The sequence below is a fragment of the Gorilla gorilla genome, chromosome 21 (genome assembly GCF_029281585.2).
Source record: "Gorilla gorilla gorilla isolate KB3781 chromosome 21, NHGRI_mGorGor1-v2.1_pri, whole genome shotgun sequence".
Lineage (NCBI taxonomy): Eukaryota > Metazoa > Chordata > Mammalia > Primates > Hominidae > Gorilla > Gorilla gorilla.
In genome coordinates this window covers 48835129-48857497 of record NC_073245.2, presented here as the reverse complement: position 1 = coordinate 48857497, position 22369 = coordinate 48835129, and the positions used below count along the sequence as shown (strand labels likewise).

The window sequence follows — 22369 nt, the reverse complement described above, 5'->3', positions numbered from 1 at the left end:
AGGGCTGTTCCATCCTCTAAGGTAGGATCTTTACTCCCCAGACAAGACTGGTCCAGGAGGCCACAGAAATCACTCCATGATATTGATGGACGCCCGTCCTCATCCAGGCAGTGTGGGGTTCAAAGGCAAGGAAGGAGCCCACTCTGTCACCACCCCATTCAGTGATCTCCTCCAGAGTAAGGTGCATGGGTCCCCCTCCAGGGACCACCAGTCCTTGGCAGGTGCCTGACACAGAGCAGAAGCTCCATGAATACCAGCTGAACTGGGCCAATTGTGTAACTGTGCCTTGTCCCTACTGAAAAGAATGAAACCATCTGAAAAGAAAGACAAAGCTCTGCCTCCCACTCCCCAAACACTTTAAAATAGTGTTTGGAAAAATCAGCACTACCCTGGAAATCCGGGGATTTAAACTATTCTAACGATAAGAAACCTGTCCGAAGAGCTAACAGTCTGATTTAGTTAATGTGTGCTGAGTGCTTTCTGTGATGCCTCACTAAATGCTGAGTAATAGGCAAACAAAAGAAGTCTTTGTCCTCATGCAGTTACAGGCTAGTGGCAGATGAAACAAGTAAACTCTCAAATGAATGACGAAAACTTCCGAAGAGAGGCTGGGTCCCATGGCTCACACCTGTAATCCCAGGATTTTGGGAAGCTGAGGTGGGAGGATTGGTGGAGCCCAGGAGTTCAAGAACAGCCTAGGCAACATGGCGTGAGCCCGTAACTTAAGAAAAAAGGGCCGGGCGCGGTGGCTCATGCCTGTAATCCCAGCACTTTGGCAGACCAAGGAGGGCGGATCGCCTGAGGTCGGGAGTTCAAGACCAGCCTGACCAATATGGGGAGACCCCATCTCTACTAAAAATACAAAATCAGCCAGGCGTGGTGGCGCATGCCTGTAATCCCAGCTACTCGGGAGGCTGAGGCAGGAGAATCGCTTGAACCCAGGAGGCGGAAGTTGCGGTGAACTGAGATCCTGCTATTGCACTCCAGCCTGGGCAACAAGAGTGAAACTCTCTGTATTAAAAAAACAAAACAAAACAAAACAAAATTTGCAAACAGGCTGGATGTGGTGGCTAATGTCTGTAATCCCAGCTACTTGGGAGTCTGAAGTGGGAGGATCCCCTGAACCCAGGAGTTCAAGGGTGCAATGAGCTAGGACTGCACCACTACACTCTAGCCTGGGTGACGGAGTGACACCTCCTGGGGAGGCTCCCAGGAGAGGCCGCTGATGAAGTGACATTCAGGACGTGGTAAAGGAAACGGGGGGCTGGTCAGGGTTTTCATGTGCGTTATCTCTCGGACCTGTATGTTGAGTGTTGTTATCCCCATTTTTCAGATGAGGAAAAGGAGGCACAGAGAGGGGAAGTGGCTCAACAGTCAGTCCCCCAAAGCCTTGCAAGTCATCACTGCATCATACAACCCACGGTCCATTTTTTTTTTTTTTTTTTTTTTTTTTTTTTTTTTTTGAGACAGCGTCTCACTCTGTTGCCCGGGCTGGAGTGCAGTGGTATGATCTTGGCTCACTGTAAACTCCATCTCCCAAGCTCAAGCAATCCTCCCGCCCTCCCATCTCAGCCTCCCAAATAGCTGGGATTACAGGTGTGCGCCACCGCAGCCAGCTAATTTTTGTGGTTTCTTTTGTAGAGACTAGATTTTGCCATGCTGGCCAGGCTGGTCTAGAACTCCTAAACTCAAGCAATCCACCCTCCTCAGCCGCTTCAAGTGCTGGGATTAAGTGCTCGGCCTCTTAAAGTATCGGGCCTGGTGGCTCATGCCTGTAATCTCAGCAACTCAGGAGGCTGAGACAAGTACTCTTACTTGGACCTGTGACACCAATAACAGTGTATCCGTGTCACCTTGGCTTGCTGTGACACCAGCTCTCAAGCCTGCTCAGATCCCTCTTGCAGACTTTTTTTTTTTTTTTTTTTTTTTTTTGAGAGGGAGTCTCCCAGTCTCCCACTGCACCCAGGCTGGAGTGCAGTGACTTGATCTTGGCTCATTGCAACCTCTGCCTCCCAGGTTCAAGCAATTCTCCTGTCTCAGCCTCCCACCTGAGTAGCTGGGACTACAGGTACACACCACCACGCCCAGCTAATCTTTGTATTTTTAGTGGAGATGAGGTTTCACCATATTGATCAGGCTGGTCTTGGTCTTGAACTCCTGACCTCAGGTCATCCACCTGCCTCAGCCTCCCAAAGTGCTGGGATTACAGGCATGAGCCACCACACCCAGCCCTCCTTGCAGACCTCTGATCCAAGCCACAGTTCCTGGTATGCCTGGAGGGAGCTCACTGTCCTGTCATTGTCCCCTGCCACCCAGTAGCCGAGTGTGATCCCGGGTCAGAGAAAGGGTTCTAAGTGAGCCATAGGAATTCAAACGAGTGATCAACAAAGGCCAGGGGCTGGGAGGCTTCCTGGGGAAGGAAGAATGGGATCCAAACAGGACTGAAGGAGAGGAGAGGGCATGACTGCCCATGGGAGGGACCCAAGTAGAGGCCCAGAAAGAAAAAGTTGAGCCTGTTGTGGCATAAAAAAGATGAGATGTGGAGAAAACAGCGTCCAATGTGCAGGAAGCCTTCAGAGGCTGGCAGAGAGGCTGGAGCCTGGTCCCACAGGAGGGAGATCATTCACATGCTCTGTGAGGAGGTAGCCAGGGCCGATCTGGGGAGAGAGGGGTATCTGAGATTGGGCCAGAAGCCTCAGCTCTGTCCCCATCACTGTGTCTCTTTCAGATTTCCCTCGATGATGTGCTTCTGAGTGCTCTGCTGAGGAACAATGGGAAGTCTGCCCAGCAGAAGAAAATCTCTGCCAAGCCCAAGCTTGAGTTCCTCTGTCCAAGGCCAGGGACCTATGACCATGGAAGCAGGTAGGCCTCAGGGCCTGTGACAGCCAGGCTTTTCCCACACAGTACCAGACTTCACTGCCTCTGTGGGCCTTCCTGGCCAGCAGCTCCAACACAGCGTAAGCACCGGTGAGGGCCTGCTGCATACCAGGCCCTGCCTACTGAGCCATACAGCAGGGTCCCTGCTCCTATAGAGCCTACCTTAGCAGTAAGAACAGTAAACAATGGCATAAATGAGAAAACAGGAGAAAGCAACAGGCACTAACCAGAATATTAAACCAGGAGGGCATGACAGTCCCCCAGGCATTTCCCAAGGCTTCCCTCCTTCTCAGCCAGTTGTTTATCCAAACACCGAGCTGGCCAGCCCCACCTCCCCAGCCCCCAGAGCTGCACTGTCCATTGCAGTCGCCACCAGCCACACATAACTGCTTAAATTTAACATTTTAGGCCAGGATGGGGCACGGTGGCTCACGCCTGTAATCCCAGCACTTTGGGAGGCCAAGGCGGGCAGATAACCTGAGGTCAGGAGTTCAAGACCAGCCTGGCCAACATGGTGAAACCCCGTCTCTACTAAAAATACAAAAATTAGCCGGTCATGGTGGTGGGTGCCTGTAATCCCAGCTACTTAGGAGGCTGAGGCAAGAGAATCACTTGAACCCGGGAGGCAGAGGTTGTAGTGAGCTGAGATCATGCCACTATGCCACTGCACTCCAGCCTGGGCAACAGAGTGAAAATTCGTCTCACAAAAAAAAAAAAAAAAAGGTCTTTCATCACCCCAGCCACATTTTAAGTGCTCAATGGCACACGTAGTAAGTGACCACCTTGTTAGACAGCACAGAATTATAGAACATTTCCATTGTTGCAGAAAGTTCTGCTATACTGTCCTAGTGGACCTGAGAGGTACTATGAAATTACCTGAAGTGAAATTAGGGCTGTCTTTTTATTTTTGTGGTATATATATATTTTTTAATACATGGTCTTGCTCTGTCACCCAGGCTGGAGTGCAGTGGCGTGATCATGGCTTACTGCAGCTTCAACCTCCCAGGCTCAAGCAATCCTCCTACCTCAGCCTCCCGAGTAGTTGGTACTACAGGCACATGCCACCATGCCTGGCTAAATTTTAAAATTTTTGTAGAGATGGAATCTCCCTATGTTGCCCAGGCTGGTCTTGAACTCTTGGGGTCAAATGATCCTCCCGCGTTGGCCTCCCAAAGTGCTGAGATTTCAGGCATGAGCCACCATGCCTGGCCCTTGCCAGGGCTGTCTTAATGGTGGAACAATAGCATATACAATGCATATGCTGAGTCTATAACCATGATTTTCTAATATAGTCTTGACTAAAACTCCCAGTTTCTTGGACAGTTGAACAATAAAAATATCCTAGCAATTCTAGTTTTTTTGTTCTTTTTTTTTTTTTGAGACGGAGTCTCACTCTGTCTCCAAGGCTGGAGTGCAGTGGGGCAGTCTTGGCTCACTGCAAGCTCCGCCTGCTGGGTTCACGACATTCTCCTGCCTCAGCCTCCCGAGTAGCTGGGACTACAGGTGCCCGCCACCACGCCTGGCTAATTTTTTTTTTTTTTTTGTATTTTTAGTAGAGACAGGGTTTCACCATGTTAGCCAGGATGGTCTCGATCTCCTGACCTCGTGATCCACCCGCCTCGGCCTCCCAAAGTGCTGGGATTACAGGTGTGAGCCACCACACCCGGCCGCAATTCTAGTATTTTGATGTTGGAACTATGGCCCCAGGTCTGTTTCTTCTTCTCCCAAAACAGGCCACAAATCCTTTCTCAAGTCACACCTTGACTGGGATTTTGATAATATATTAGGGTTCTCCAGAGAAACACAACCAATAGTTGTGTGTGTGTGTGTGTGTAGATTTTTTTTTGAGGAGCTGGCTCACACAGTTGTGGAGGCTGTAAGTCTGAAATCTGCAGGGCAGACTGGAGACCCAGGGAAAAGCTGATGCTGCGGTCCTGAGTTGACCACAGTCTGGAGGCAGAATTCCCTCTTCCTCAAAGGACATCAGTCTTGTTCTTTTAAGACCTTCAACTGATTGCACGAGGCCCACCCACATTATGGACGGTTATCTGCATTACTCGTTCTACTGATTTAAATTCAATCTCAGCTGACTGCAGTGGCTCACGCCTGTAATCCCAGCACTTTGGGAGGCCGAGGCGGGCAGATCACCTGAGGGTGGGAGTTTGAGACCAGCCTGACCAACATGGTGAAACCCCATCTCTACTAAAGATACAAAATTAGCCGAGCATGGTGGCGCACGCCTGTAATCTCAGCTACTTGGGAGACTGAGGCAGGAGAATCACTTGAACCTGGGAGGTAGAGGTTGCAGTGAGCCGAGATCACACCACTGCACTCCAGCCTGGGCAACAAGAGCAAAACTCCATCTCAAAAAAATAAATAAATTCAATCTCAATCACAGCAACATCTAGACTGGTATTTGACCAAATATCTGGGTTGTGTGGCCTAGCCACAATGACACATAAAATTAACCAGCACAGATAACAAGATCACACTACTTCATGGTGTATTTACTTGCTCCCCTGGACAGAGCCTAGGGACATGTGCCTTATATGGCTGTTGTGCAAGTTTTGCTACTGGGACTTTGGTTAAATCACCTAAATTGGCTAGGGGCAGTGGCTCATGCCTGTAACCCCAGCACTTTGGAAGGCTGAGGCAGGTGGATCACCTGAGCTCAGGAGTTTGAGATCAGCCTGACCAATATGGTAAAACCCTGTCTCTACTAAAAATACAAAAACTAGCCGGGCGTGGTGGCATGCACCTGTAGTCCCAGCTACTCTGGAGGCTGAGACAGGAGAACTGCTTGAACCTGGGAGGTGGAGGTTGCAGTGAGCCAAGATCGAGCCACTGCACTCCAGCCTGGGGGACAGAGCAAGACTCTGTCTCAAAACAAAACAAAACAAAACAAAACAAAAACAATAAATCGCCTAAATTCCCCATCTCAAGTTTTTCATTTGTAACGTAGAAGTCTCCTCAACCATGTGATAATTAAAGATGTGAAAATCTTAGCACACTGTTTTACAGAGCTGACTGAAAAAAAAGCAAACTTCAGGCCAGGTGCATGCCTGTAATCCCAGCACTTTAAGAGGCCGAGGAGGGCGGATCATGAGGTCAGGAGTTCAAGACCAACCTGACCAACATAGTGAAACCCCGTCTCTACTAAAAATACAAAAAATTAGCTGGGCATGGTGGTGGGTGCCTGTAATCCCACCTACTCGGGAGGCTGAGGCAGGAGAATCACTTGAACCCAGGAGGAGGTGGAGGTTGCAGTGAGCCAAGATCATGCCATTGCAGTCCAGCCTGGGTGACAGTGTGAGACTCTGTCTCAAAAAAAAAAAAAAAAAAAAGAGGCCGAGGCAGGCAGACCTGAGGTCAAGAGTTCGAGACCAACCTGGACAACATGGAGAAACCCTGTCTCTCCTAAAAGTACAAAAAAATTAGCCAGGCATGGTGGTATGTGCCTGTAATCCCAGCTACTCAGGAGGCGGAGGGAGGAGAATCGCTTGAACCCAGGAGGTCAAGATTGCAGTGAGCCAAGATCATGCCACTGCACTCCAGCCTGGGCAACAGAGAGGGACTGTCTCAAAAAAAAAAAAAAAAAAAAAAAAAAAAGCAAACTTCACAGAATATGAGCCTACGTTGAAGAAATAACATCAATGTGCCTGCAAATATGTAGCAAAGTTTACAACTGGACATTTCAAACAAGAGTACTGGGCTCAAAATTATTGAAACCTTAGAGGTAGGCCGGGTGCAGTGGCTCACGCCTGTAATCCCAGCACTCTGGGAGGCCAAGGCGGGCAGATCACGAGGTCAGGAGTTCGAGACCAGCCTGACCAACGTGGTGAAATCTCATCTCTACTACAAAAAGTAGCCAGGCGTGGTGGTGGGTGCCTGTAATCCCAGCTACTCAGGAGGCTGAGGCAGGAGAATCACTTGAATCCAAAAGGCAGAGGTTGCAGTGAGCCAAGATCGCACCACTGCACTCCAGCCTGGGCGACAGAGCAAGACTCCATCTCAAAAAAAAAAAAAAAAAAAAATACACACACACGCACCTTAGAGGTAGATCTTGACTAATAGAACAAGGGTCACCTCACTTCTATTTCAATTATAGAAAATGCTGACAAGCAAACACTGATGAGCCAAGACAATTCAGAGCAGATTTACTTACCCCAAAGAAGAATTATTGAGAATTGTGAGTGAATTCTGTCAAACAAGGTATTAATCTGTCACCACTACAGTAAAACAGATTAAAGCACATTTTCTTTTTTTTGGGGGGGGGGGGTGGGGGACGGAATCTTGCTGTTTTGCCCATGCTGGAGTGCAGTGGCGCCATCTTGGCTCACTGCAAGCTCCACCTCCTGGGTTCAAGCGATTCTCCTGTCTCAGCCTCCTAAGTAGCTGGGATTACAGGCACGTGCCACCACCAAGCCCAGCTAATTTTTGTATTTTTAGTAGAGACCGGGTTTCACCATGTTGGCCAGGCTGGTCTGGAATTCCCAACCTCAGGCGATCTGCCTGCCTTGGCCTCCCAAAGTGTTGGGATTACAGGCGTGAGCCACTGCGGGCGCTCAGTCTTGCAACCATATATATATATATATTTTTTTTTTTTTTTTTTTTTTTTCTTTTTGAGATGGAGTTTAGCTCTTGTTGCCCAGGCTGGAGTGCAACGATGTGATCTCCGCTCACCGCAACCTCCACGTCCCAGGTTCAAGTGATTCTCCTGCCTCAGCCTCCTGAGTAGCTGGGACTACAGGCATGCACCACCACATCGGGCTAATTTTGTATTTTTAGTAGAGATGGGGTTTCTCCATGTTGGTCATGCTGGGCTCGAACTCCCAACCTCAGGTGATCCATGTGCCTCGGCCTCCCAAAATGCTGGGATTGTAGGCATAAGCCCCTGCGCCCGGCCTCTTGCAACCACTTTAAATCTACCACATGCCAGGCCTTGTGACAGGACCTGGGGACACAGGAGTGGACAAGACTGGCACAATCCATGACTTCAGGGACAGTTGAGCCCCAGGGACAGGTGCTAAACCAATAACCAACTAGAACTGTCTTAGATTTTGGTGGCAGTATGTTTTAAGGGATTCTGACCAAGAGTGTGTGCAGAGGTGGCTGGTCAGGGAAGGCTTCCTGAAAGAAGGGACATTTCATTTGGGAAATGAAGGATGAAGGTAAGCCAGCCAGGCAGAGTGAGGCCATTCAGGGGGACAGTGTAGTGTAATGTATGCAGCTGGGTGGCTGCCCCTAGGAGTGCAAGGCCAGGGCTTCCAGGAGGGGAAGGGGCCCTCCCAGGCCACATTTTCCCATTCTCATCAGAGAGCACCCGTCACAAGGTGTGCATCATTTGTCCAAGCATCAGACATTTCTCTGCACTGTGGAATGGCCAGGCCTTATGCCTCAGAGACCTCAGAGGACAGACCCCTGGGGAGCTCTCCAGGCTGGGTTCACTGCAGGGTCTCCACATGTGTCTGGGAGGATGTGGGGAACTAGTCCATTTCCAGAATCAGCCTCGGTCTTCCCATGCCCACCCAGAGCACAGGCCCTTCAGCCCACACGGTGCCCCCACCCAACACCCCCATCCTTGTCTGCTCGTCTGCTTCCCCTGCCCCACTTCCTGGGGTCCCAGCTCCATCTGAAGGGCACACCAGGGTCCTGTAAGACCTTGTTTCCTACAGGGGCATCTAGGATGCAGATGGACCCTTCTTGCTGACCCTGGCTGCTTCTCCTACTTAATGTGTTTATGTGCTAAGGAATCCTTACAGAAAAAGGACAAGGGGGAAGAAGCGAGGGATGCTAGGGTGCATGCAGTGAGTGGCCTTCAGCAGCTGCTGAAACCTGGATTTTCAGGCTACAAGGCTCGGCGGTCATAGGGAGTCTGGTTGGCCTGAGCAGGCTGCCTTCTGGGGTGGCTGAGGGCGTGGGTCCTGTGTTGAGGGTGCCCTTGCCGCCTGATGCCCAGCCTTGAAATTGGGCCTTATGGTCACCACATTCTGAGCCTCATGGCCACCGTGTCCTGGGCAACATAGCAAGACCTCATCTCTACTAAAAAATTGTTTTAAATTAGCCGGGTGTAGTGGTGCACACCTGTAGTCCCAGCCACTCAGGAGGCTGAGGCTGGAGGATTTGAGCCCGGGAGGTCAAGCCTGCACTGAGCCTAATTTTTAGAGATAGGATCTTGCCCTGTCGCTCAGGCTACGTGCAGTGGTGATGGAGCAAGACCCTATCACTAATGTTTTTTTTCTTTCTTTCTCTCTCTCTCTGGGCAGTGTCAAGGCTCTGCAAAGTTCTGCTGGAAAGCTTGATTCCAGGGTGGCCCTCTTAGGAAGTGGATGGGACTCCCTCAGGGTGCTTGTGGAGGGCTGATGCTGGGAGCCAGACCCAGGCCAGACTCCACTAGACCTCATGCGTGGAGCAGGGCTAGCTAAGTAGGTGACTATTTCTGTCCCTCCATCTAGAGAGAAGCAAGGCCACAGCCGTGGCCCTGGGCAGTTTCCCGGCAGGTGGCCCGGCCGAGCTGTCGCTGAGACTTGGGGAGCCATTGACCATCATCTCTGAGTAAGTCCATGGTCACTGGGTACCTGAATATGCACTAATAGAGCCAGGCATGGTGGTGTGTGCCTGTAGTGCTAGCTGTCTGGGAGGCTTAGGTGGGAGAATCGCTGGAGCTCGGGAGCTCAAGGCTGCAATGAGCTATGATCAAGCCAGTGCACTCCAGCTTGGGTGACAGCAAGACCCTGTCATCTCTAAAATAAATGAATGGGCCAGGCGTGGTAGCTCACACCTGTAATCCCAGCACTTTGGGAGGCTGAGGTGGGCAGATCACCTGAGGTCAGGAATTCGAGACCAGCCTGGCCAACACGGTGAAACCCCGTCTCTACTAAAAATACAAAAATTAGCTGGGCTTGGTGGCAGACGCCTGTAATCCCAGCTACTTGGGAGGCTGAGGCAGGAGAATCACTTGAACCTGGGAGGCGGAGGTTGCAGTGAGCTGAGATCACGCCATTGCACTCCAGCCTGGGTGACAAGAGCAAAACTCTGTCTCAAAAAAATAAAGGAAGGAAGGAATTAGAGATACTGTCCTGGGAGAAGGGGCCCTTCCCCCAGGTAGAAAAGCACAAGCCTTTGCTGAAGCGCTCACAGAAACCGTGTGGTGGAATTTCAGGCGGCTGGACACCCCCACAGGGAGAAGCAGTGGGTGGGCAGCGCCCTGTAGCAGGGAGCCTGGAATCGTGCATCTACCACCAGCCCCAGCCCTGACTCAGGAGGTACCTGGACAGGCTAGTGCAGGGAAGCCTGGGAAACAGGCAGGACAGGTGGCCACAGGATCCAGCCTGAGAGGGTCCTTGCAAGCCCTGAATGTGTGGTTGTCGGGGCCCTGGCTCATCTGAAAGAGGTGCCCCCACTCCTTTCTCTCTCCAGGGATGGAGACTGGTGGACGGTGCTGTCTGAAGTCACAGGCAGAGAGTACAACATCCCCAGCGTCCACGTGGCCAAAGTCTCCCATGGGTGAGTTCCCACCCCAGGCCCGCCTTGCAGAGCTTCCTGCTTTCTCCTCCCACAAGAACTCCCCTTTATGCGCCGCTCTGTGCTGAGCAAAGCTGGGGATGGGGGAGAATCGAACCCAGGTCCTGCCCTCAAGAGGGGCAGACAGCTCATCCTAGCACAGGTTGGCCTGTGAGACGTGGGAGCCAGAGGAAGGGCTTGGGAAGGCCCACAGAGGAGGTGTGGAGCTCTGGGCTTTGGAGGTTGCCAGGATCTCGTGGTGGAAAACGCTGAAAAGTCCACGTAGGAGATGGCAGCATGTGGCGTGAGGGGCTGGCACAGTGGTGCGCACCTGTAGTCCCAGCTACTAGGGAGGCCGAGGCGGGAGGATCATCTGAGCCTGGAAGGTCAAGGCTGCAGTGAGCCGTAATTGCGCCACTGCACTCTAGTCTAGGCCACAGAGCAGGAGCCTGTCTCAGTAAAAAAAGAAAAAAACAGAGGGGCAGCTCTTGGAAAGCTGAGGCTTAGAAAGGTGAGTGGATAGCATCAGGGTGCTTTGGGGACTGAGCAGGGATAGCAGAGAGGCTGGGACCAACCCAGGTTACTTGGGGGAATGAGGCCTCCAGGCAGAGAAAGCTGAGGCTGTCCCCATGAGTTTGTCCTCCCAGGGCCCTGGAGCCAGGACTGGGAGGACAAAAATGGCATGGACCTCGGAGACCCTGAGCCCAGCTCTTCGTGGAGCAGATAGAACTCTGAGGCCCAGAGAGGGAGGGCCTTGTGAGGGTCACTCAGCGGTGGTGGTAAAATCTTGGCTTCCCTCTTCCTCCAGGCTGACCCTGTCTCTTGTCCCTCTCTCTCACTCCTCCAGGTGGCTGTATGAGGGCCTGAGCAGGGAGAAAGCAGAGGAACTGCTGTTGTTACCTGGGAACCCTGGAGGGGCCTTCCTCATCCGGGAGAGCCAGACCAGGAAAGGTGAGTAAGCTCAGTGCCAGCCCAGGCCCTCCCTACGTGGAGGTCTCAGAAAGGAGCCCACAGATATATGGCTGCAGGTGCGGCCCAGAAAATAGGCTTTGCCTGACTCCTCAGTCAACCAAGATTTCCTGAGCCCCAGCTCTGTGTCCTGCCCATATGAGCCATGTGGAGCCCAGGCTGGGGGAGATGGAGACAGGCCATGAAAGCAGAGGAGAGGCAGCTAACTTTGGAGCAATCAAGGGAGGCTTCATGGAGGAATGGACCATGAGTGGACCTGGAGGAGTGGACCTGGGATCCTGAGGGATGTTCCCACAGGATCCCAGGCAACAAGACACAGTGGTGCTGGGGTGGGCCAGCGGGCTGCACCTCGGGACAATAGGAGGTTAGAAGTGAGCAAGCTCCAGCACAGAGGCCTTGGATGCCGAGCTGAGAAGCTTTGGTTTTCTCCCAAGGCAGTGGGGTTGCTACTCAGCAGAGACACAGTGCTGGGCATGTGTTTTGGGGGAAACAAGAGGATGCGTTACAGGGACTCTCTGAGTGTGTTCTGTGGGCCACCTGCTTAGAAGTAGAGGAGATGGGGGGTCAGTTTAGGGGACCCCGAAAATCGTATCCTTCTCTGAGAGGTTCACAATCCGTGTTAACACAAGACTTCTTAAGGCGTCGCGTTTGCCTAACTGGGCATTTCCCAAGTGTTTCTAACACAGGAGTGTTTCCTCATGCAGCACCTGCAATAGTCACTCCATGTTCATTCATCCAGCAAATGCTTCTCCAGCACCTATGATGTGGGGAGGCTTCAGGGAAGGACAGGACCTACTGAATGTGTCAGGCCTTAGGCATCTCTGCTGAGTGAGGTGGCCATGGTCCCTGCTCTCAGGGAGCTCCTGGGTCACTGGAAGCCAGTGTTCCATTGCACAGAGTTTGGGAAACATACCTCTATTTGAGATCCACAGTGATGCCAGGGCTTGCCCCTCCAATGCGAAGAGCCAAGTGTGATATGACTTGAGGGTGGGGCAGAAGGCCAAATGTGAAGGGCTGGAGTTCCTAGCCTTGGTGTCGAACAGTCTGGCTGTCGTCTGCCATGTTACTGCCATGAGAGCCTATCAGCAATAGAGCAAAAATCTGCATTTCTAAAAATAATACAGGCCAGGCATTGTGGCTCACACCTGTAATCCCAGCACTTTGGGAGGCTGAGGTGGGAGAATCACTTGTGCTCAGGAATTTGAGACCAGCCTAGCCAACATAATGAGACCACTTCTCTACAAAAAAATTTAAAATGTAGTGAGGCATGGTGGTGCATGCCTGTAGTCTGAGCTACTTCGGAGGCTGAGGCGGGAGGATCACTTGAGTCCAGGAGTTCCAGGATGCAGTGAGCCATGATTGCACCACTGCACTCCAGCCTGGGCAACAGAGCCAGACTCCATCTTCAAAAAATAAAAGTGAATGTGAATGGCCCACAGTAGGGATCTAGGCTCAGCCAACACACTGGCAACTAGGATTTTTAATAGAGTATAGTCACAGAATTTCTCTGCGTTGACTAGGAGGTGATTCCTCCCTCCCCAAGACACAACATGATTCTGATCTCTTGGCAAAACGTTAAAATGGTGACAGGATCTCTTGGGTCAGTAGCCAGTCAGAGCTAGAAACCCACTGGAAGTCATCTCATGGATCCTCCTCGCTCCACTGTACAGACTGAAAAACTGGACCAAAGAGGAGTAGGAACGGGCCACATGCACATTCATGTGGGGCTTCTCCCACCCCAGGTGCAGGGCCTTTTGCAATCAAAACACAAAGTTGATTGTCTCTTTGATGACCCTGCCTCCCTCTGAGCTGCTGCCCCTGAGTCCTTTAAGGCAGAGGTAAAGAGGGATGTTGAAGGAGCAGCAGCGCCCACATTTGTGTTAAGCCCTTTAAGTGACTTAAAACAATGTATGGGGATTGTACTTCCATTGTCTTCATTTTACAGATGGAAAAACTGAGGCTTAGAGAAGAGAAATAGTTTGCCTGGGGAAACACAGCTAGTAAGTGCAGAGCCAGGATTCAAACCCAGCCACAGCTCCTCTCACTCCAGGCCCCCAAGAAAGGCCCACGTGGGGCAGTAATGTTGGCACTGCAAGCATAGCAACAGACCAGGGAAGGAGGTATCAGGAATGGACAGAACTGGCGCCCACCTTGATATGAACCAACTGTGATAGGCTGTCGGGACCCTTCGTTCTCTGCCTCAGTCTGCCTCCCGGGACCCTCTCCAGCTTCTTTGCCTCTCCTCTCCTGCCCTTGGGCGTTCTTGGGTTGACCTCTCTGAGGCCCCTCCTGCTATTTTCTAGGCAGCATCAGCACCCCCACCTCACATACATCCATAGGTTGATAGAGGGGCTGGGGAGGCCAGCCCAGCACAGCAGCTGCAAACAGGAAACCACAGCAGTGTTGCGGAGTGGAGCAGGGCCCCACTGCAGACTGTCCCCCGGAGCTTCAGAAGCCACAGGAAGTGCTCAGTGCTCAGCTCCCCTCCCCTGGCCCATTCTCTGGCCTGGGTCAGCCCCAAGAATATAGTGGCCGGCCCTTATGGCCACTCTGCCCCTTACCTAAAAAGGCACAGATGCAAAGAGAAAACTGTGAGTGAGAGAGGAGAGGAGAAAGCCGTATGGATCCATGAAGACTTTTTTTTTTTTTTTTTTTTTTTTGAGACAGAGTCTCACTGTGTCGCCCAGGCTGGCGTGAAGTGGCACATTTTGGCTCAGTGCAGCCTCCGCCTCCTGGGTTCAAGTGATTGTCATGCCTCAGCCTCCCTGGTAGCTGGGATTACAGGCGAGTGCTACCACACCGGGATGATGATGATTATTTTTTTGAGACAGAGTCTTACTCTGTTGCCTAGGCTGGAGTGCAGTGGTGCGATCTCAGTTCACTGCAACCTCCACCTCCTGGGTTCAAGCGAGTCTCCTGCCTCAACCTCCTGAGTAGCTGGAATGACAGGAACGAGCCACCATGCCCAACTAATTTTTGTGTTTTTAGTAGAGGCAGGGTTTCATCATGTTGGCCAGGCTGATCCCAAACTCCTGACCTCAGATGATCCACCCACCTCGGCCTCCCAAAGTGCTGGGATTACAGGAGTAAGGCACCGCACCGGACTATTTTTTTTTGTATTTTTAGTAGAAATGGGGTTTTGCCATGTCAGCCAGGCTGGTCTCAAACTCCTGACCCTCAGATAATCCGCCCACCTTGGCCTCCCAAAGTGCTAGGATTACAGGCATGAGCCACCGCGCCCAGCGGGATCCATGAAGATCTTTAAAGACTCATAAGATCCACATAAGGCCTCACCTGAGGTCAGGAGTTTGAGACCAGCTTGGCCAACATGGCGAAACCCCATCTCTACTAAAAATACAAAAAAATTAGCCGGGCATGGTGGCGGGTGCCTGTAATCGCAGCTACTCAGGAGGCTAAGGCCAGAGAATTGCTTGAACCTGGAGGCGGAGGTTGCAGTGAGCCGAGATCGCACCACTGCACTCCAGCCTGGGTGACAGAGTGAGACTATGTCTCAAAAAAAAAAAAAAAAAAAAAAAATCCTCATGATTACCGGGACTAAGGTCTCCAGGTCCCCGTAGTCAATTCCAAAAGGGGATGGATCGGGATGCAGCTATTGTTATCAAAGAGGAAGATGAAAAATGTTAGTGGGGGGGAGAAAAAAAGAAGAAATTTGCCAATTTTCCAGGAAAGGTAAAATTTTCCTGCAGGTCATGGTTGATTTGTGGGTCAAGAAATCAGTTTAGGGGCCAGGTGCAGTGTCTCACACCTGTAATCCCAGCACATTGTGAGGCCAAGGCAGGAGGATCACTTGAGTCCAGGAGTTCAAAACCAGTCTGGGCAACAAAGGGAGACCCCCATCTCTTAAAAAAAAAAAAAATTTTTTTTAAGTTAGCTAGGCGTGGTGGCATGTGCGTGTTGTCTAAGCTGCTTGGGAGGCTGAGGCAGGAGGATCACTTAAGCCCAAGAAGTCGATGCTGCAGTGAGCTATGATCACACCACTGGACTCCAGCCTGGGTGACAGACCAAGACCCTGTCTCAAATAAATAAATTCAATAAATCAACACTGACGCCTGTACCCCACCTCCAGGGTTTCTGATCTCACTGGTCAGGGATGTGGCCTGCACACTGTAAAAGCTGCCCAGGTGATTCTGATGGGTAGCCAGGGTCGGAACTCACTAATTTAGTGCGTCTGGACCAGTGCATGTTTGCAGTGAAATTGAGCAGAGAACATGACCATGGTTGGGGTAAATATTGCGTCATAAAACTTTTGTTTCAGATTTTTTATAAGGTGTGTCCTGGGTCACAGTGTAAACTTTTATACTGTGGTTTGACACCACAGTGACTCTAGGGGCCCAAGTGACGTCATAGAACAGTGGTTCTCAGACTTGAGTGTACAGGACTCATCAGGGGAACTTGTTGACACTGTAGACTTGTGGGCCCTACCGCAGACCTAACTGAATCAGACTTTTGGGGGCAGAGGTCAGAAATCTGCTTCTTGGACAGGCTCTCTGGATGGTTCTATTGTTCTCTTGAATTTGAAAACAGAGTTCCAATCTAGGGAACCCAGAATGAAGTAATAAGAGACAATGTACTTTACATTATGCTCTTGTCTTATATAATGGGAATTAGCCATTGACCGAGTGAGTGAGTGATGCCAGGATCAGCTTTTCATTGGCCCAAAGGCACCGATTCCACATGAGCTTCAAGCCTACGTGTGGACCAAGGAGGAAGGCCTGGGGCCCTGAGCTACCAAGAACACTAATCGGAGTCCGGAGCAGGAACACCCCATCTTCCCAAGTCCTTCTGGCATACCTGGCTATATGATAGGCCTCGGGACAGCCATGGCCAGGCTCTAGTCAGGCCCCAAATCTTGCTCTGTGAAGGGGGCCTAGAAGCTTTGTGGAGGTCACAGGATTGTGCAGAGGTCAGCACAGGGTTAGGGACAGGCCCCAGCAGCAGCCCCTCTGGGCTGTCCTGCTGTATATCTGTTCTGTGTCAGGCACTATAAGGGAGATTGATGAGCAAGATGTGGTTCCTGCCCCTGCAGGGCTCACCTCTGTCCGCTGTCAGTTGGGAAACACTTACTGAGCATCTCCTCCAAGTCAGGCCTGCTAAGTCATGGCTTTTGTCCTCAGGGTGCAGACAGTGGAGGGTGCAAGATTCAATCCCTAAAGCTTCTTAGAGGCCTCAGCAGAGAAGGTTCAGGAGGGTCCTGCTAGGCCCACTTCTCACATGCAGCTCCTTATCTGATCCCTCATCCCTCACTCCCAGCATCATCACTGGAATACCTGACCCCAGAGGTCCCGGAGGTGATGTTGCCTAAGCCTGCTGGAGCTTTCTGAAATTAGGACCTTATACTTTGCCTTTCTTTCTGGTGGGTCCTCCTCTAGGCCCCGCGTCCAGCCACAGCTTCCACTGTTCCCTCTGGACCCTCTGCCCACCAGCCACTCTGTAAACATACCTCGTTCTTTCTACCGCTGCATCCTTACACATACCCCTCCCTCCATCTGGAAAGCCTGCCCTCCGCTTCTCCTCACGGCAAACTCACACTCATCCTTCGCCATTCTTTCCAGTGGGACTTTCCCAGACTACCACCTACCCAGACTATTGCCTTCCCAGGCTATCGCCTTCCCATACTATGTCAATTTTTGTTCTCAACTCCCATAGCATCTTGAAAATACCTCTTCTGTAGCTATAATAGGTTTCTTTCTTCTTTTCCTCTTTTTTTTTTTTTTGAGATGGAGTCTTGCTGTCGCCCAGGCTGCAGTGCAGTTGGCGGGATCTCGGCTCACTGCAAGCTCCGCCTCCCGGTTTCACGCCATTCTCCTGCCTCAGCCTCCCGAGTAGCTGGGACCACAGGCGCCTGCCACCACACCCGGCTAATTTTTTGTATTACTAGAGATGGGGTTTCACCGTGTTAGCCAGGATGGTCTCGATCTCCTGACCTTGTGATCTGCCCGTCTCAGCCTCCCAAAGTGCTGGGATTACAGGCATGAGCCACCGCACCCAGCCTTTTTTTTTTTTTCTCTTTAAGACAGGGTCAACCAAGCTGGAGTGCAGTGGCACTATCTCGGCTCACTGCAACCTCCGCCTCCCAGGCCCAAGCGATTCTCCCACCTCAGCCTCCTGAGTAGCTGGGACTACAGGTGAACGCTACCACGCCCTGCTAATTTTTGTGTGTTTTTTTTTTTTTTTTTGAGATGGAGTCTCGTTCTGCCATTGGGCTGGAGTGCAGTGGCACAATCTCAGCTCATCACAACCTATGCCTCCTGGGTTCAAGCAATTCTCCTGCCTCAGCCTCCCGAGTAGCTAGGATTACAGGCGCGTGCCACCACGCCCAGCTAATTTTTATATTTTTAGTAGAGACAGGGTTTCACCATGTTGGCCAGGATGGTCTTGATCTCTTGACCTTGTGATCCACCCACCTTGGCATCGTAAAGTGCTGGGATTACAGGCGTGAGCCACCGCGCCCAGCTGTATTTTTTTTTAAAGACAGGGTTTTGCCATGTTGCCCTGGCTGGTCTTGAACTCCTGACCTCAAGTGATCCACCCACCTTGGCCTCCCAAAGTGCTGAGATTACAGGCATGACCCACCATGTCTGGCCCAGGTAATTTTTGTATTTTGAGTAGAAACAGGGAACAGGGTTCTGCCGTGTTGCCCAGGCTAGTCTCGAACTTCTGACCTCAGGTGATCTGCCCACCTTGGCCTCCCAAAGTGCTGGGATTATAGTCATGAGCTACCATATCCAGCTTTTTTTTTTTTTTTTTTTTTTGACAGGATCTCACTCTGTTGCCCAGGCTGGAGTGCAGTGGCACAATCATGGTTCATTGCAGTCTTGAACTTGTGGGCTCAAGTGATCCTCCCATCTCAGCTTCTTGAGTAGCTGGAACTACAGGGGTGTACCACCATGCCTAACTTTTAAATTTTTGTAGAGACAGGATCTCACTCTATTGCCCAGGCTGGTCTCGAATTCCTGGGCTCAAGCGATCCTCCCACCTCAGACTTCCCAAGTGCTGGGATTACAGGCGTGAGCCACCACAGCTGGCTAAATTTATTTCCTAAAACAAAATCATGGCCGGGCACGGTGGCTCATGCCTGTAATCCCAGCACTTTGAGAGGCCGAGGCGGGGGAATCACCTGAGGTCAGAGTTCGAGACCAGCCTGGCTAACATGGTGAAACCCCATCACTATTAAAAATACAAAAAAATTAGACAGGCATGGTGGCAGGTACCTATAATGGCAGCTATTCAGGAGGCTGAGGCAGGAGAATTGCTTGAAACCAGGAGGTGGAGGTTGCAGTGAGCTGAGATCATGCAATTGCGTTCCAGGCTGGGAAACAAGAGCAAAACTCCATCTCAAAAAAAAAAAAAAAAAAAAAAAAAAAAATCAGGGTACGTGGTCTGATGAGAATGATACAGGAACTAAATACTTGAAATGAGGACCATTAAGGAAAATCCCAGCTGTGGATGTGCTGACAAGACAGCACTTATTTCCCCGAGTGTGATGATTTCATACCTGTGTCTGGGCCCAGAGCAGAGTGTCCAGCATGTGGTGGGTGCTCAGCAGATGTTTACTGAATAAATGAATGAGCAGGTGAGCACACCTATGCATGTTGAGAGGGGGAGAGAGGATGAAGAGCTGGAAGAGACTGCCCCCCAAACAGGAAGATTCAGGCTGTTTGTAGCATCAGTTCCAAGGACAGAACCAAAGTCACCTCCCCATCACCCCTAGTGACCTGCTCTCCTGTCAGTCACCTGGACCTGTGTGCCCCACAGCACTCTGTCTTCAGCTAAGGGCTGGCTCTGGGTGGGCCCTCTGTCCTCAGGGAAGGGTAGGTCTTAGTAAATGCTCAAATATGTGTTTGCTGCAAATCATGCGATGATAGGCCTTCAAGAATCATTCCCAACACCATCTGTGCTCACAGACAGTAGGAGTGCAAATGGTGATGAGCTCTCCTTAAAACTGCTTGTAATCGTGGCTCCGTCCGAGTGTTTATCACAGAGACTCAGTCATTCATTCAACAAATAGATACTGTGTGCTGACTTTGTGCCAGGCACTGTTCAAAACACCAGAGATTCTGCAGTATGAAAAGCAAGATTCCTGCCCACAATCTAGTTGGCAAGGTGGACAGTAAACAAATAAGAAAAGAGTGTGAGAGTGGTAAGTGCCAAGAAGAAATAAAACAGCATTCAGAGGACACAGAGTGCCAGGGTGTGAGTGTGAGTACAGGCCTTAGGGAGGCACGTCCTCAGCAGGCGGCCAGGGAAGACAGGATGAGGGGAGTGGGGAGTTTAGAGTCAGGTCACACAGAGCCTTTCCAGGGAGAGGACTTGGGATTGATTTTAAGTGTGACAGGGAGGATCCTGAGTAGGGGCATGAGACGACTTGACCCCTCCTGCCTGCTGAGAAGAGAGGATGCCGCGCAGGAAGCCGTAGTAGGCTCTCTCCAGGTGAGAGGTGGTTGGATCTTAGCTGTGTTCTGACCACACCCAACAGGGCTTTCTGTTGGGCTGGATGTGAGGCTGAGACAGAAAGCAATCAGCAATGGATGACTCCTGACCTCTTTATCCCTGAGACCACCAACCAGATCCCAAGTGTAGCTACCCTTTCTGATTCTAATAACTGTCGTGACAGTGGCTGGGGTGGGTGGTTCAAGAACCATGCAAAAGTTGTAAGGTCTTGGTCACTAGTTCAGCTGGGTTGGTTGGCCTTCTGGGCCTATTTTCAAATATTTAGCGCATTCCCAGCCACAGAATTTTTTAGGGTTACAGCACAGCTCAAGAAGAGACTCTTCTCAAAGGTACAGAATACAGGCCAGGTGTGGTGGTACACACCTATAGCCCCAGCTACTTGGGAGGCTGAGGCAACAGGATCACCCAAGCCCAGGAGTTTGAGGCCTGCCTGACCAACACAGTGAAACTGTCTCTAAAAAAGAAAAATAAAAAAAAAATAAAGGTACAAAGGTCAAAGGGCTCCCAGTCAGGCAAAGAAAACAAAGAAAAGGAAGCAGAGACCCTACTGGGGTCAATACACTTCTCAAAGCATATTGACTCTGGGTCACCTTACTAAATTTACTTTTAGTTCTAGTAGCTTTTTGGCAGATTCCTTATGATTATCTACGTATGATTGTGTTATCTGTAAGTAAAGGCAGCTGTATTATTTTCCAATCCATATACTTTAAATTTATTTTTCTTGTGTTATTGCACTTGTTAGGACCTTTAGTACAACACTGAGTAGAAGTGGTTTAAGAACATTATTGCTGTGTTCCCAATCTTAGATGGAAAATAATCAATCTTTCCTATTAAGCATGCTGTCGATTTTTTTTTTTTTTTTTTTGACATGTAATGTCACTCTGTCACCCAGGCTGGAGTGCAGTGGCCCGATCTCGGCTCACTGCAACCTCCGCCTCCTGGTTCAAGCAATACCTTGCCTCAGCCTCTGGAGTACCTGAGATTACAGGCACACGCCATCATGCCCAGCTAATTTTTCTATTTTTATAGAGATGGGGGTTTCACCATGTTGGCCAGGCTGGTCTTGAACTCCTGGCCTCAGGTGATCCGCAAGCCTCGGCCTCCCAAAGTGTTGGGATTACAGGCATGAGCCACCGCACCTGGCCTTAGCTGTAGATTTTTCACAGATGCTTTGTATCAGGTACCCTTCTGTGGTAGGCAGAATCATCATCCCCCCAACAATGTTCAGGTCCTGATCTGCAGCACCTGTGAATATGTTACCTTACGTTGCAAAAAGAGTTTGCAGATGTGATTAAGGATTTTGAGGTGGGAAGATTATTTTGGATTGTCCAGATGGACCCAATATAATCACCAGGATGCTTATGAGAGGGAGGTAGGAGGGTGAGAGTTAGAGACAGGAAGATGCTACTGGCTGTGAAGACTGAGGAAGGGGCCATGAGCAGAGGGATGCATATGGCTTCTAGAAACTGGAAAAGAAAAGGGAGTGGATTTCTTCTCTAGAGTCTGCAAAAGGAACATTGCCCTGCTGACACCTTGATTTTTGTCCAGTGAAACTCATTTCAGACTTCTAACCTCCAGAACTGTAAAATAATAATTTGTGTTATTTTAAGCTGCTGAATTGATGGTAATTTGTTACACCAGCAATAGGAAACTAACATATTCTATTCATTGTTTTCTGCTTTTTTTTTAAAATCATGAAGGGTGTTGAATTTTGTCAAATGATTTTTCTGCATTTTTTCAGGTGATTGTGGTTTTTCAGTTTTTTGGTTTTTTTTTTGAGATGGAGTCTCGCTCTGTTGCCCAGGCTGAGTCACCACAACCTCTGCTTCCCGGGTTCAAGAGATACTCCTGCCTCAACCTCCCGAGTAGCTGGGACAACAGGCGCATGCCACCATGCCCAGCTAATTTTTTTTTTTTTTTTTTTTGAGATCGAGTCTTGCTCTGTCACCCAGGCTAGAGTGCAGTGGCATGATCTTGGCTCACTGCAACTTCCACCATGGGTTGGCCAGGCTGGTCTTGAACTCCTGGCCTCAGGTGATCCGCCTGCCTCGGCCTCCCAAAGCGCTGGGATTACAGGTGTGAGCCACCGCACCCAGCCAATGTTCAGTTATTGATTGATTGAGACAGAGTCTTCCTCTGTTGGCTAGGCTGGAGTGTAGTGGCACAGTCATGGCTCACTGCAGCCTCAACGTCACAGGCTCAAACGATTCTCCTGCCTCAGCCTCTGGAGTAGCTGGGACCAGAGGCATGTATCACCATGCCTGGCTAATTTTTAAATTTTTTGTAGAGAAAGACTCTCACCATGTTATCCAGGCTTGTCTCAAATTCCTGGCTGGGCTTAAGTGATTCTCCCACCTCCGCCTCCCAAAGTTCTTGGATTACACGCATTAGCCATTGTCCCTGGCCAATGTTTAGTTCTTATTTTTAAAATAAAGTTTAATTTTACATTTATCCTCATTGTTAAGCAAGTGATGTTCAGTTTTTGTTTTTTGTTTTGTTTTTTTTGAGATGGAGTCTTGCTGTGTCACCAGGCTGAAGTGCAGTGGCG

The 22369-nt window shown here is 50.4% G+C and overlaps 1 protein-coding gene across 2 annotated transcripts in view; it reads left to right on the top strand.

Annotated features, from left to right (window-relative positions):
- Positions 1-22369, top strand: part of SLA2 (Src like adaptor 2) — a 34553-nt gene that overhangs the window by 2629 nt on the left and 9555 nt on the right. The window contains exons 2-5 of one of the 2 annotated variants that reach the window (XM_004062092.5): positions 2729-2862; positions 9333-9432; positions 10297-10383; positions 11228-11331. In XM_004062092.5, coding sequence (XP_004062140.2) covers positions 2772-2862; positions 9333-9432; positions 10297-10383; positions 11228-11331 — 382 coding nt within the window. In that variant the 5' untranslated portion in view covers positions 2729-2771. Of the gene's footprint in view, positions 1-2465; positions 2863-9332; positions 9433-10296; positions 10384-11227; positions 11332-22369 lie in introns of those variants that run through there. The other variant, XM_004062093.5, reaches the window with a different exon arrangement.